General features: G+C 40.5%; 1 protein-coding gene and 1 long non-coding RNA gene across 2 annotated transcripts in view; one reads left to right on the forward strand and one right to left on the reverse strand.

The window, feature by feature from the left end:
- The window catches only part of LOC142046567 (uncharacterized), a 1,033,250-nt gene that overhangs the window by 410,722 nt on the left and 608,703 nt on the right, over positions 1–13,825 (forward strand). The window lies entirely within an intron of this gene.
- The window catches only part of MDN1 (midasin AAA ATPase 1), a 217,883-nt gene that overhangs the window by 166,635 nt on the left and 37,423 nt on the right, over positions 1–13,825 (reverse strand). Inside the window, exons 12-20 of the mRNA XM_075063473.1 lie at positions 13,068–13,163; positions 11,194–11,306; positions 10,369–10,517; positions 10,224–10,284; positions 9,471–9,682; positions 7,763–7,866; positions 6,356–6,500; positions 3,437–3,533; positions 1,617–1,730 (exon numbers count right to left, since the gene is read on the reverse strand). Of these exons, the coding sequence (XP_074919574.1) occupies positions 1,617–1,730; positions 3,437–3,533; positions 6,356–6,500; positions 7,763–7,866; positions 9,471–9,682; positions 10,224–10,284; positions 10,369–10,517; positions 11,194–11,306; positions 13,068–13,163 (1,091 nt within the window). The remainder of the gene's footprint in view (positions 1–1,616; positions 1,731–3,436; positions 3,534–6,355; positions 6,501–7,762; positions 7,867–9,470; positions 9,683–10,223; positions 10,285–10,368; positions 10,518–11,193; positions 11,307–13,067; positions 13,164–13,825) is intronic.

The raw sequence follows: 13,825 nt of genomic DNA on the forward strand, positions 1-13,825 counted from the left end.
CATCTCCAGTCCTCTTATCTTTTCTTCCAGCAGCTCTATCAGGCAGCACTTCATGCAGACATAACTCCTTTCAGGTGCCCCCTCCAGGACCATGTACATGCCACAGCTACTGCATCCGGTCATCCTCATTGTGTCTCTACCTGCTGCCTCTGTCTCAATCATGGCCTTCTACCTCTGTGCCTGGCAGTCCAAGCCTCACACTGCCTGAGCCACTGCCTCACACCGCACCACAGGCCTCCAACAAGCACTGGACTGCTGGCAGACCCCTGTCCCTCCCCTTTCCTGGCTTGCTGATTCCTCTGTTGTGGTCTCCCCTGCAACCTCCCCCTGGGAACTCCCACTGAAACTCCCCTGTTAGCAGCTCTGTTTGCTGGCTCCTGGAGAGGGAAAACCTGAGCCTCATTCCCTGGCAGAGCAGTGGAGGTGGCCCCTCGTGCTGTGCTCATGATAGTGGGTAGTCAGCCAGTGCTAGCTGCCTCTCAGCAAACTTGGAGAGGCTCGATTGGGTGGCTGAACTTCCTGGCTTGTGTCTGGCGAGGAGCTGCAGCCCCGGGGAAGGAAATCTGGTAGCACAGAGGGAGCTTGTTCCTCTTTAAAGTCTCCCTGTCCTCAGCCCCGCAGCCATAGAGCAGTGTGGCAGACAGCAGCCAGAGGAGGCAGCAAGCCCCACGGTTCCCAGGCTGCTGTTGCTGAGGCTCTGCCAGACTAGCAGGGTGCGGCAGCGCTCTGGCAAAATGTTACTGTCACAGTGAGGGACGGCGCTCTGTACAGAGCAGCAGTATTTCTCTCTTTTTCTACATCTTAATTTTTATTAAAAAAATACATATTTATCCCATCCGCCCAGACCCTTTTAAATCACTGGGCCCCGGGCAATTGACCCTTTTCCTCCCCACCCTCATTGGCGGGCCTGTTTGTATTTCACCGTTACTGAAGAATTAATACTTTCTAGCATCAAAACATCTCTCTCAGGGATTTAATCTCTGTACAGGAACATTCAAAATAGCATCTTCATTCACCACTTTCCTCAGGTCTAAATTGAAGTCATCACGCAACGTTGCAATAGGGCCTACTCTGGCAGGCAATGAAGGTCAAAAAGTCAAGGAAAAACTATTCATGTTTTAAATGACAATATTTTGTATTTCAGGGAGATAACCTGGTATGTCATGTATCACTAGGTACTCACAAAGTCCTTTCAACAGAGATACTTTAGATTGCCCAAAAAACTGAACTGCAGAAATTTAGCACATTGGAGGCAATATGCCTGCTCTAAAGGAAAGAGGTGCCGTGGCAAGCAAGCAAACCATCCCCACAACTGATGCACAGAGATATTCTGAAGTAGCCACCCCTTCTAACCTTCCAGATGAAGGAAAAGATGAAAGCAATAGTGCTCTCTAACTGGTAATGTCAAAAAACTACTTTTTGAGGTGGGGATGGAAGAAAGGAAGGCAACAGTAACAAAAGGTACAATACAAGTAGCCCTAGAATAAGGAGGCTGGGTGTCATTCTTCAAGAACCTCATGTGGGAGATCTAATATAAAACATTGTAGGTTGTAATTATGTATTTTCATTTGCAACTTACTGAACTGAGGCTTCATAAAAATGTAAATATAACTTACTTCATGATTCCTTGTACTGTGTTTTTGCTCACATTCAAGCCTTTCAGATAGTCCATGATAAGAATTAGCAAGTCTCCTTCATTCTGCAGTTCTTCTACATAAAGTTCAGTAAACCTACAAGAAAAATTAAGTTATAACATTTAGACATCTGCGTGCTGATGATAAAACAGACACCTTGAAATTTCATTAGGGCCCAGTTAATCTCTCACAGAGTACGTAATACTCAAAATATGGCATAAGCAGCAAATCAAATATTGACTAGTTTGCCAACAAAGATTTATTGACTTGATATACAAATAGGGACTGAACTGAAGCAGAGAATAATATGTAACTACAGGCTAAGTATTACATTAGTTAAGTACAAAGTATCAATATCTGTATTGTTTTATACAGTTTACATTAGTTCAACTCACTCTACAAGAAACATGCTTTTAAAAGGAGTTTGTGGTACAGAGCTCCAGACAGCAGTTACTGAATATTAAAGTAATGGCACAGCAAGAGGGCTTTTGAAAACTGATTCTCTATATCAATCACTCAACTGTAGTGAAACATACCACACATCCAATTTTTGAACTGTCAAGCTTACCTCACATATTCTCTCTTTTAATAAATTTCTAATGGAGCAACCACTTAGAGAAAAACAACTCATCAAGATAAAAAGGAAACTAAGCAGCTACATTAGCAGCAAAGTATCTACTTTAAATTTAGCTACTGAAGTGGAGTTGTAAGACACTCCAAAAATAGCAGTAATGGGATTTCATGTTCCTTGTCTCACTGACTGTGCATTAATTGTGCTTACAAAGTATGAAAATCCCATTTCTAACTGTTAGTCCTGGAAAATCATCCGGGTATCTGAGAATCTAGTTGGGTTCTTTGGATCTCATACATTACCACTGATCACAATGGTTCTGCAGGACAAATCAGACCTGCTACACTTGTAAAATTCCATTGCCTTCAATGAATTTTGGACAAATGTAATTTATTGGAACTTAAAATAAGTAATTCTGATTATAATGCAAAAGGGGAAATTTACTCCATCTCTCTCTCTCTTATTGCTATTAGCTCTGCAAAGCGAATATCAACAAAACCTTATTTTTGTCACTAGTGACGGCAGATGATTAAGTACACACAGTGAATAGATCTCTTGAGTAAGCAGTGAAGATTTTCACATGATCACTTTTCAGAGTGATATAAATTTTGTATAAGTTTCCTGACAATCAGCAGGGAAATTGCATGAGAGATAGACAGCAGGCCCAGAACTTAGCACTCACAGGTGGTGTCAGGAGGGTTACACTAGAGAAAGAAGTTCTCTCAGATCCACTTTTCCCCAGCCATAGTGGTCCTTTGAGTCCCAAATATTCCAGGTATCACACATCCACTCTCATGTCCAACTAGCCTTCCTACAACTATACAAGGCTAAATATAGAGCTCTTTGTACAGCCCATCAACACTGCTAAGTTAACAAGAATGATTTCTAGAGGACTGTGAAGCACTTGCTTTATTATTCCCAAGAGGCACAGAGCATGGAGCTACAGCAGCATTCCCAGCCTCTGACAACTTACACTTAAGGAATGACTCCTAAACCATAGTATTCTACACTATTACCAGAGCAGTTCTTTAGACTCTGCATCAGCAGAACAGTAGTTTCCTTCTGCTATTCAATCAACACTCCTTAATTCTCTTATAACAAACATCTCTCAGAATGTCTGTCTCCTGGGGCTTCAAACAAGGGTGTTGTACCATTCATGTTGACTCAGGAAGCTAGTCAAATTCCAAAACAGACAGCAACTTTATTTTACAATCCATTCATTTTTTTTTACCTGTTTCTTATTCCTGGAGGTAGATTTTTCTTTCCAACATCCGTAGCTGGATTCATACAGGCAAACAAATGAAAATCAGGGTGACGCACCAGAGGTTCTGAAAAGAAAAATAAAGATGTTTCACGCCTATTCACAAACACAAAAATGCAAACCAAAACACTATAATGTAAACCAAAGACATTTCTTGATTAATCCAAGACAGTTTAAGTCCCTCCTCTGGACCACTGAGCCACTGCTATCCTGCATCCTCTTAACTACAACACCACTGTTAAAGCCTTTAGTGATTCACCTGGTCTGGTGAGTTAGGGCATATCTAAACATCGGGGTAATGAACACTACAGGGGATGGGATTTCTAAAGCGCATTGGCATGTTGTGAATTAATTAGTCCATGTAGACTCTGGAGGTGTACACTAAAAATTCCCTAATACTAGCACTTCAACCTAGTACTTTTAGTGCACCACTAGCAGGGTCCACATAGTTAGGGAAGGGTCACCTAGCAAGCCAGAGGCAGAGCCGGGAACTGTAGCCAGGTTTATCACAGTCTCACTCCAGTACATGATACACTATACTGGTTGCTCAACATACAGAGTTCTTCTGCATCACCTCTAGAGACATGAAATACCGATTCAAGGGTGCTCCAGACACCTGTTCAAAAGAGGGGCTAACAGATAAGAGCAACAGCAATTTCTGCAGACTGAAGACATTGGAGCCTTCATGTAAGTACTTCTTCCCCTCTCACATAAAGAGGTGAAGTCATACTGCCAGTGCATTTTTCTTTCACTCCTTACAGGAGAAAAATTCTGCAGTGATTATTTTAAGCTATATGGGAGGAGGAGTTGGCCATTTCAGATGACTTTGTTGCTACAGAACATTCTGCATGAGTTGATGTTTGCATGGTCTTGAAGTTAAACCACAAGAACAGCACACAGCTGTAATCTAATCCAGAGGTGAAATAACTAACCAGGCACTGCACTAGGAAAGATGTGGACAAACTGCAAAGAGTTCAGAAAAGAGCAACAAAAATGATAAAATTTATGGAGGATTTTGGCAACCAGATCTGCAAGCAGTGTTCGAGACGTGGGCGCATCATGGATTTATATAGGGGTATTATGATATTTTCTGATTTATTATCTATCCCTTTCCTAATGGTTCCTAACATTATGTTAGTTTTTTTGAATGCCACTGTGCATTGAGCAGATGTTTTCAGAGAACTATGCACAGTGACGCCAAGATCTCCTTCTTGAATGGTAACAGCTAATTTAGACCCCATCATTTTATACATACAGTTGGGATTATGTTTTCCAAAATGCATTACTTTGCATTTATCAACACTGAGTTTCTTTTTGTTGCTCAGTCACCCAGTTTTGTGAGATCCCTTTGTAACTCTTTGCAGTCTGCTTTGGACTTAACTATCCGAGTAGTTTCGTATCATCTGCAAATTTGCCACCTCACTATTCATCCCTTTTTCCAGATCATTTATGAATAGTCAAACAGCACTGGTCCCAGTACAGATCCTTGAGAAATACTACTATTTACCTCTCTCCATTCTGAAAACGGACCATTTATTCCTACCCCTTTTTTCCTGCCTTTTAACCAGTTACTGTTCCATGAGAAGACCTTCTCTGTTATCCCACGACTGCTTACTTTGCTTAAGAACCTTAGGTGAGGGACCTTCTCAAAGGCTTTCTGAAAGTCCAGGCATACTATATCCGCTGGATTACCCTTGTTCACATCTTTGTTGAGCCCCCCCAAAAATTCTAATAGATTGGTGAGGCATGATTCCCTTTACAAAAGCTATGTTGACTCTTCCCCCACTTTCATCTATGGGCTGGTCTACACTACAGGGGAAAATCGATCTTAGATACGCAACTTCAGCTATGTCTTAGATACTTCGACTTCACATAGCTGAAGTCGAAGTATCTAAGATCGAATTACTCACCATCCTCACGGCGCGGGATCAATGTCCGCGGCTCCCCCTGTCGATTCCGCAACTCCGCTTGGCTTAGTGGAGTTCCAGAATCGATATAAGCGTATTCGGGGATCGATATATCGCATCTAGATGAGACGCGATATATCGATCCCCAAGCAATCGATTGCTACCCACCGATACAGCAGGTAGTGAAGACGTAGCCTATGTGTTCTATTCTTTACTATAGTTTCAACCAATTTGTCTGGTACTGAAGTTAGGCTTATCGCCCTAGAAAAATGGCATCACACTAGCTATTCTTCAGCCACCTGGTACAGAAACTGATAGAGAGAGGTTGCATACCACAGTAGGACAAGAAGTAATGGGCTTAATCCTCAGCAAGAGAGATTTAGGTTAGATATTAGGAAAAGCTTTCCACCTATAGGAACTTAAGCTCTAGAATAGACTTCTAAGGGAGGTAATGGAATCCCCATCATTGGAGGTTTTTAAGAACAGGTTGGACAAACACCTGTCAGAGATGGTCTAGGTTTACTTGGTCCTGCCTCAGAGTAGGGGCTGGATTTGATGACGTCCCTTCCTATCCTACATTTTATGGTTCTATTAATATGTGTAACTGTGGCAAGATGATACATACTTTTGTCTTAAACAGCCAGTCTCAGCCTTCCAGTAAAATAGATGGAAAAAAGCATTTGTGGCCTCATCTACCAGGTGGATATTCTGAACTAGTCAATAAAGCAACAGAATCCCAACATTGCAAATCAAAGTAACAAAACACATGGGCATTGCCCTACAGATCTACCTCCATTACTTCAGGATTGCTTCACTAACAACCAAATATGACAGAGCTGAGTGTCATCAGCATTCTGGTGCTACTGCAATCCCCCAAACCATCTCATATGCCCCCCAATTTGCCTTACATACACACTTATAAAGTACACTGTTGCCAGATACCAAAGTAAACAGTACTTGTACCAGCACAAACAAACAGTACCTGTGTCTCCTCTGTCTAGTAACACCAGTGAGCCAGATGATCCTTCTAGTAAGCCACTCAAGCATTCTAAAGTCTCTGCTGCAGCCAAATTAATCTCATCCAGTAAAATCCAGTCTCCTTTCTTCACTGCTTGTGCCAGAGTACCCTAAGAGTGGGACCAATTCAACGTTAGCTATTTTACCATTGAGGATATATGAAACATCTAGTGAAGCTGTAAACACGAATTACATCCTATCTTCTAATCTGTACCTCCCTCTCTCTTGGCCAGCAGTTTGTACGCAAGCAGGTGGGGGGAGGGGGGGAAGAGGGGGAAATCAGACAACTGTTTATTCACTCTCCACTATTAGAGATCACTTTATCCTCATGCTTTCAAAAAGTTACCTCATTTGCTCTTGTACACTCATTCCTAGCAGAGTTAAATTTCCTGGTTTGTGCACTAGCATTATTTTTCAGTGTACTCATTACTGTGCTGCCTAAGCACCAGTGTCAGCACCGCTATAGGAACAAATCAATTTGCTGTTTTACTGTGATGTCAACTCTGTGAAAACGATGGTCATTTGCTTCTCAGCCAAAATTATGCAATGTGAATTGAAAACTTTAGACCAAGTGAAATTTTTTTCAGCAAGATTTTTTTTTTCAATTAAATAACTTGTCAAGAATTTAGACAACTCAAACATACTTTGAACATACACTGTTAATAAAGTTAATAAAATTACAAGGAACAATCATTTAAAATATCAACAGGAATTTGGAAAATTATAACCATTAAAAATCTATTACAATTCACTTGAACCATTTGTAAAAGACTTTGTAGATACTTGAAGCTAAAAATACAAAATTATGATTACCTAGGTACACCTCTACCCCGATATAACACTGTCCTCTGGAGCCAAAAAATCTTTGTGTTATGGGTGAAAACGTGTTATATCAAACTTGCTTTGATCCGCCGGAGCACGTAGCCCCGCCACCCCAGAGTGCTGCTTTACCGTGTGATAGCAGAATTAGTGTTATATTGGGTAACGTTATATTGGGGTAGAGGTGTATTCCATTGGAGAATTTAGTGCAGTCATTTACCCCGCTGAACCTGATTTTCAGCTCAAGTTTTCCCAAAGTTGCTTTTCTAACACTGTGCACTAGAATTGATGCTATGAGCATTATTTATATTCTTGTGTCAAAGCAAGTACAGCTTTCATCAGACTACCAATGTTTTTTCACAACCAAATAATTCTCTCCAGCCCTCCCAGCCTCAAGGAAAAATAACGTATCCAAGTCCACACCACAACTGTTTGTAAAGTTTTGCTTCATAAAAAGTCTTGTCAGTACACTCAATTACCTTATAATATTGGTTAATTGTAAATACTCCCCCCACTTTCCTAGCCCAATGTCATAACTGAAATATCTGAATACCTCGACAAATGCAAACACCAGAAAATTTTCTGTCATTTTCATCTGTTGATGGGCATGGTTCAGTCTAAGACCAAATGCTTCCCACTTTTCTTTCAGTGGTGAGCCTACAAGAAAAACAAATTCAATTTTTGTAACATCAGAATGATGGCATAAAACACATTGCTATAACACTGAATTTTGTGAAGCCACTGTAGTCATGGAATATAATGCAATAAGATGGAGCTAGGCTGAACTCATAAGGAGAAGAAAATATTCAAGTTTTGCAGTTTAGATCTCATGAATTAAAAAAAGGAACTGTTATAGTTTTGTTCTAATGTATTTTTAAAATGTTCTAAGAGCTTAAAATTGTATATCATGAATATAATCAACCTGCTGTTCATGCAAAAGTCTTCCAGCTTAGGAGCAGCCACTTGCTGATACATTCAAAAGTATCAGAAATAATGTACTTTCCAATCCAGTGAGACAGTAAGTGGTGCTGCAGGAAACGATGAAATCTACAAAACCTATTTGGGGATGGAGGAAATTGTTACTGTTACTCATCCATCGTAATGTTTTGGTTTTTGATCAAGTCACTGCCTGAGGTAAGAATGTTCCGTATAATATCACAATGTCTGACTTAGTTAGCTTTGTAAGTTTATTTCCAATTGTGCATTACTTTTCATTTGCATTAGGACTTCAATCACTTCTTGTTTTTTCGTCTTAGAGGATTATTAAAAACAGTCTTTAACACTCCCCTGAAGAATGCTCACCCCTGTTTAGACTAGTGCTTTTTGTAGCACCTGAAAAGCTGAGGAGAACCAGCTAATGGAAGAGCAAAAAACTATGGACATGAATTCAGTTTGGCCCATCATGAATTCAGTTTGGCCCATCTCAAATGAAAGTTACAATTATTATTATTGTTAATTATATGTATTACTATAGTTGCTAGGAGCATAGGAGCCCCAGTAATAAACCAGGACCCCACGGTGCCAGGCGCTGTACAAAAACAGAACAAAAAATGGTCCATATCCCATGGTCCATATCGCAGAAAGCTTAGATAGTAAGTATAAGACAAAAGCCAATAGATGGACACACAAACTGACAAGACGGGGCAGAGCAAGGGAACGCTAACACATTTTTCAGCATGATAGGCAGTGGTCTCAGCACACCAGTGGCCTATCCATTGTCAAGTTTTTTGTAGGCATGACAGCACAGGGAAGTTTTAAGGAAGGATTTGTTGGAGGACAATGAAGTGCCCTTGCAGATGTTTATGAGGAGCTCCTCCCAAGTATGAGGGGCAGCACAGGAAGACACATGGAAGAGCTTGTTTGAAAATTGAACAAGTGGGTGATTGAGGCTGGCATCACGGGCCTGACGAGTAGCGGACATCTCCATCTCAATAGTTAGTGAGAGATGATAAGTAAGATGGTAAGAGGTTGTGACAGGCCTCGAAAATGAAGAAAAGCAATTTATGTCTGATGCGCTAGAGAAGGGGAAGCCAGTGGAGGGATAAAAAGAGGGGAGTGACCTGATCAAAGTGACAGGCCTAGAAAATGATCATTACAGCAGCATTTTGAATAAATAAAAGAGAGAGGGGAAAGACTGCATTTGCAAGGCCAGAGAAAATGAAGTTGTGGAAATCAGTAAACAAGAAACTGACCACCACAACTTTTACCTTCTGCAACAGTTAACTGTTGATGATGAGTGCTTGCTTAGGTTGAATTCTTACCTGATGCGTTTTCTTTTGCTTCCTTATTAACGGCCGATCTGTGAACATGCTGCATTAATTTGAGTAGATTATGCCAACGTTTCTGTCTGTAACACGTCTGGATATGACCCAAGAAAGTTTGATTTTGCTTCCTGGAAAACGTCTGGGAGAAGAGTTCCTCAAAAGACTCTCGTAAGGGCAGCCAAATCAATTTGTTATCCACTGGCTTATAGCTGTGCAGGACAAATAGAAATTAGTTACTTGTTACACGGCCAAATACCAGCTCCCACCTGCTCCTGTGAAATTCGACAAAATTTGTGTCCCTGAACTGAAGATGTTATGAGGTCACGTAGGAATCCAGAACAAACAATTATAAACTAAGGTTTTATTTGCTTATTGAAATGGCATATGCATACATGCTCCTTAGAAAGCGATTTTATACAAACCGTACTAGTCTAATCCATCCTTGCTACTATCAGCCAAAATACCTAGTAGATATTTCGATAACTATATATACTGGGTAACTTTGGTTTTTTATTTTAGCAGCCGTGGCTTGCACACTTGTACACAGAACTTAGATATGCCATTTAAGAGCAAAAGCTCTCCAATGTTAGTGGTGATAGCAGGGTTCTTGTTCACCGAAACACCTACCCGGTTACCCATTTTTATAAGTTACATTATAGTTCACTTGTGTTTACAGTCAAATATGCTTGAATGAAAGCTTGCTTTAATACATTCTCAGTCCATTCTATATCAACTTATTCAACGACTCACCCCCCAAGCAGATCTGCAGTGTCACTCTGTTGGTTCATATTGATAACCCTCAAATGGTGTCCTTGAAACAAAACAAAACAAAAGTCATCATTCATGTATTTTCTATTGCCTCTGTACAAAGTGGAATATTTATACTGTATTATACCTGTAATATGAGCAAGGTATTGGATAGTTGAGGTTTTGCCAGTTCCTGTTTCACCCACCAACAGCACAGGCTCTCCTTTGTCAACACACATCGCAAGCTGTTCAATCAGTACTGAAGATGGGCGTGTGGCAGCAAAGGTTTGCTTCTCCCTGACAAGCCAGGGAAAGCAGCTGTTAAGGACAAGGTATCTCACTTCAATTTTAATTTTTTTCCCCTTAGGGTTGCAACTAAAGTTTTGACTTTTAATTAAGAAAATATGTCTAACAGAAACAATTCCAAGATATGTGTTTAAGTACCAGATTAGACACATGTTCGTTTTCTCTATTTACAACTCAGAAATTTAGGCTTTTTTGTTACCAATCTTTTACTGATTATATTAAAGAAATTTGGGCTTCTCACAAGAATCTTTGGTTTTTACACTTCCCTCTTCCTTACCACCTGAGTTATTGCCACCAAAATGGCTTTCAGTGCTGCATCCTGCAAATGCTCCCTTCATTAAGTCAGAGTTGTTGTTGTTACCACCCAATACCTTCCCATAGGTCTGACAGCATTTCGAGCTCTAGCCTGACTTCACAATATTCTAACTTAAAAGATGCAGAGAATCTCCATCCTTGGTTTGTTAGAGATGCCATGCTGACATCTCAGTCCTGATATGCAATCCTGATATCAAAACAAACAGCCTTATTCTTTTGCTTAAAATGATGTTGCCAGACTCCCTGAACATGCAACTTCTACACTTTAGCTTTCAATTCATTCGACTCCAACATAAAATGTGTAGCTCCCAGGGAAAAAGGTACAGGAAGGGTGAGCTACAATCATCTTTACCTTTGTATAAGAAGTGCCTGAGTTTGTTTCCGCAAGAGCCGCACTCTTCCCACAGCAACTTCATGTTCCCTTATTAGAATTTCTGGTTTATGAAGCTGACAATAGAACTCTGCCTATATAGAAAGCATCATTACTTCCACTGTATATCATAATTCTGCCTGATACTTTATGCAAAGAACATACCCTGTACATTTTCTGTTCATCTAGCATTATTGTGTAACAAGCTCATTTGCTCATGAACACATTTTGAATCCTCATAACCTAACAGAGTTAAGAATCTTCCAAGTTCCATCCTTTCACCCCAATGGCCATTTTGCATTGAACAAGTATTGATTTCTCTCTGTACTTCTTATGGAACCTATGTCATTATGGTTCTACTTTGTCAATCTCCTTGCTAATCAATTATTTAAACCTATATCAGAATTTAGTTAGTTTAACCTGTGCTCTGCCGAAGCAGGAAAGCAAACAGCTTGTTGGGTGAGGCATATTATTATTTGTGTATAGAGGCAGTGAGTGGGATGTCTGTCTCAGCAGGATATTCATGGCAGTTACAGATTCTTCTGTTTCTATACTTCAACAATGGGGAAGGAGGGAAGTGAACAGAAAAATCTGTTGATATATTTGACATTTTGAATTTTTCTCGAAGATCTTCTGAAGTTTTCCTTCATTAAAGAAGGCTGCAAAGGAGGGATACTGTCAACTTGGGGGTAAGGGATGGAGATAAGAGAGAAAGGTCACATTTTTATCTGAAAATTTTGTAAGTTATCCAAGTAAATTATCAGTGAAAGACTAGAGAAAAAAAGACTTTCCTTTTGTTTTGTGCATCTGACAGTGCTGGTTAACATCATTGATTTATAGATGGTCAGTTGGCCTTTGTTTCCCATTTATTAGCATGATGATAACACCTGCACACTGATCTGGAGGGAGTTCACATTTATACTCTTCCCCAGGTATAGGTGTGGGAAGTAGAGTTGTGAGGGGTGCTGTAGCAACTCCAGGCTTTATGCAGGGTCCTGGCTATGCACGCAGGGTCCTGCATCATGGCTGCTGGCCCTATGCCCCACTCCCGGCCACAGATGTGGGGTCCCGCCTGCCAGTGCCACAGATGGGGCTCTGCTACTGGCCTTGCGCCTGCCCCCAGCCTTAGCCCCCTCATCCCAGTCTTTGTCCCCCCCTCCTAGAGACACGACACTACTCCTCGCCTCAGCTTGGGGGGGGGGGGGAAAAACAGGGAGCGGAAAGGGGGCTGGCACAAGGTAAAATGTTTGGGGATAGTTTTGCTGGCTTTCCACACTCCTACTATAAAAAACGTTTCAGCGCCACTGTCCCCAGACCCTTTAAAAGAGGCTGTTTACCAGAAACATTAGCAGCAATGCTGAAACTACAATCGGAGAGTCAGAAAGCAGTGATGAGCACAGACAGGAAGGGGAGGAGGGAGCCCAAGTATGTGCTGCTGCTCTTGGGCCCTGTTCAAAGGCCATTCTAAACATCAGCTGAACAGCAGGAAAAAAATAATTTTTTTTAAAAATTTAGTCTAAGAAGTGTCAGGCCTGGCTATTCTTAAATTAGTCGTTTCCAAAAAATTCTAATAGAAACCCTCCTTAAAAGGACAGGTAGTGTGAGACTAATATTACTTTAATACCTAGACTCAGAAGCATTCTTATACACCTGCTTTTTCAAACTGTATCTATCCTAAAAAGCTAAAACAGCATCAATGTCAGCATTTTGTTGCACATGAATAACCAGTTTTACTTATGCCTGTAACTGTGAAATTAAATGGTTCCATCCAGGCAAAAAGTCATCTTTTACCATTCATTTACTGAACAATTTAGAATATTTTAAATAAAGGCCATGCTAATCATTTCTCAATATACCTTTTTCTTGGAAATGTTTAGTTTGCTTCCAATAATTTCTGCCATTTTCTGCCTGCTCCCTTGCTTGGACAGCATAGCTGTGAAACAGTCTAATGCCTGTCAAAGGAAAAAAACACCACCACATTTTCAATTAATATGTTGTAACTTGACAGAAACCACTACACTTCAGGTACCCTGGGCCTGACCCATAGCCCCCTGAAGTCAGTAGGATTCTTTTTATTGATTTCAGTGGACTTTGGATCTGACCCCACGAGTCCAACAGTACAAAGTTCAGAAAGAACCCTAAAATCCCCATGATTACTTAAAATAACATTTCATATTTCTATATCTGGGAGTGTCATAGTTTTAGAATCTTCTTGGGTGATACGCATCTCCTCATGGGTCACACGATACCACACCTTAAAGCTACCTCTGAGAGACAACTGGACAGTATCAGTTCTAAATTACAAACTGGGCTAATACGTAGGGGAAATTCCATATTTGGAGAAAGGAAATCATTTTTAATCACTTGCCAAAAAACAAAAACAAATGACACTTGAAATGGCTGAGGCATTTAGAATGTTAGAATAAGTCTTGTAAAGGAAAAGTACAGGTGAGGTTCAAAGGTATGTAACACATGGCATCACCTCCGCATGCCTGCTTCTATGGATACTCACAGAAGCATGTGATAAATTTAATAGACGTGAAATAAAGTTACAACAGACTACCACTGTATCACTTGTCCACAAATTCATCTCCCAAGGACTTATTCTAACCTT

Source organism: Chelonoidis abingdonii, chromosome 3 (assembly GCF_003597395.2).
Source record: "Chelonoidis abingdonii isolate Lonesome George chromosome 3, CheloAbing_2.0, whole genome shotgun sequence".
Lineage (NCBI taxonomy): Eukaryota > Metazoa > Chordata > Testudines > Testudinidae > Chelonoidis > Chelonoidis abingdonii.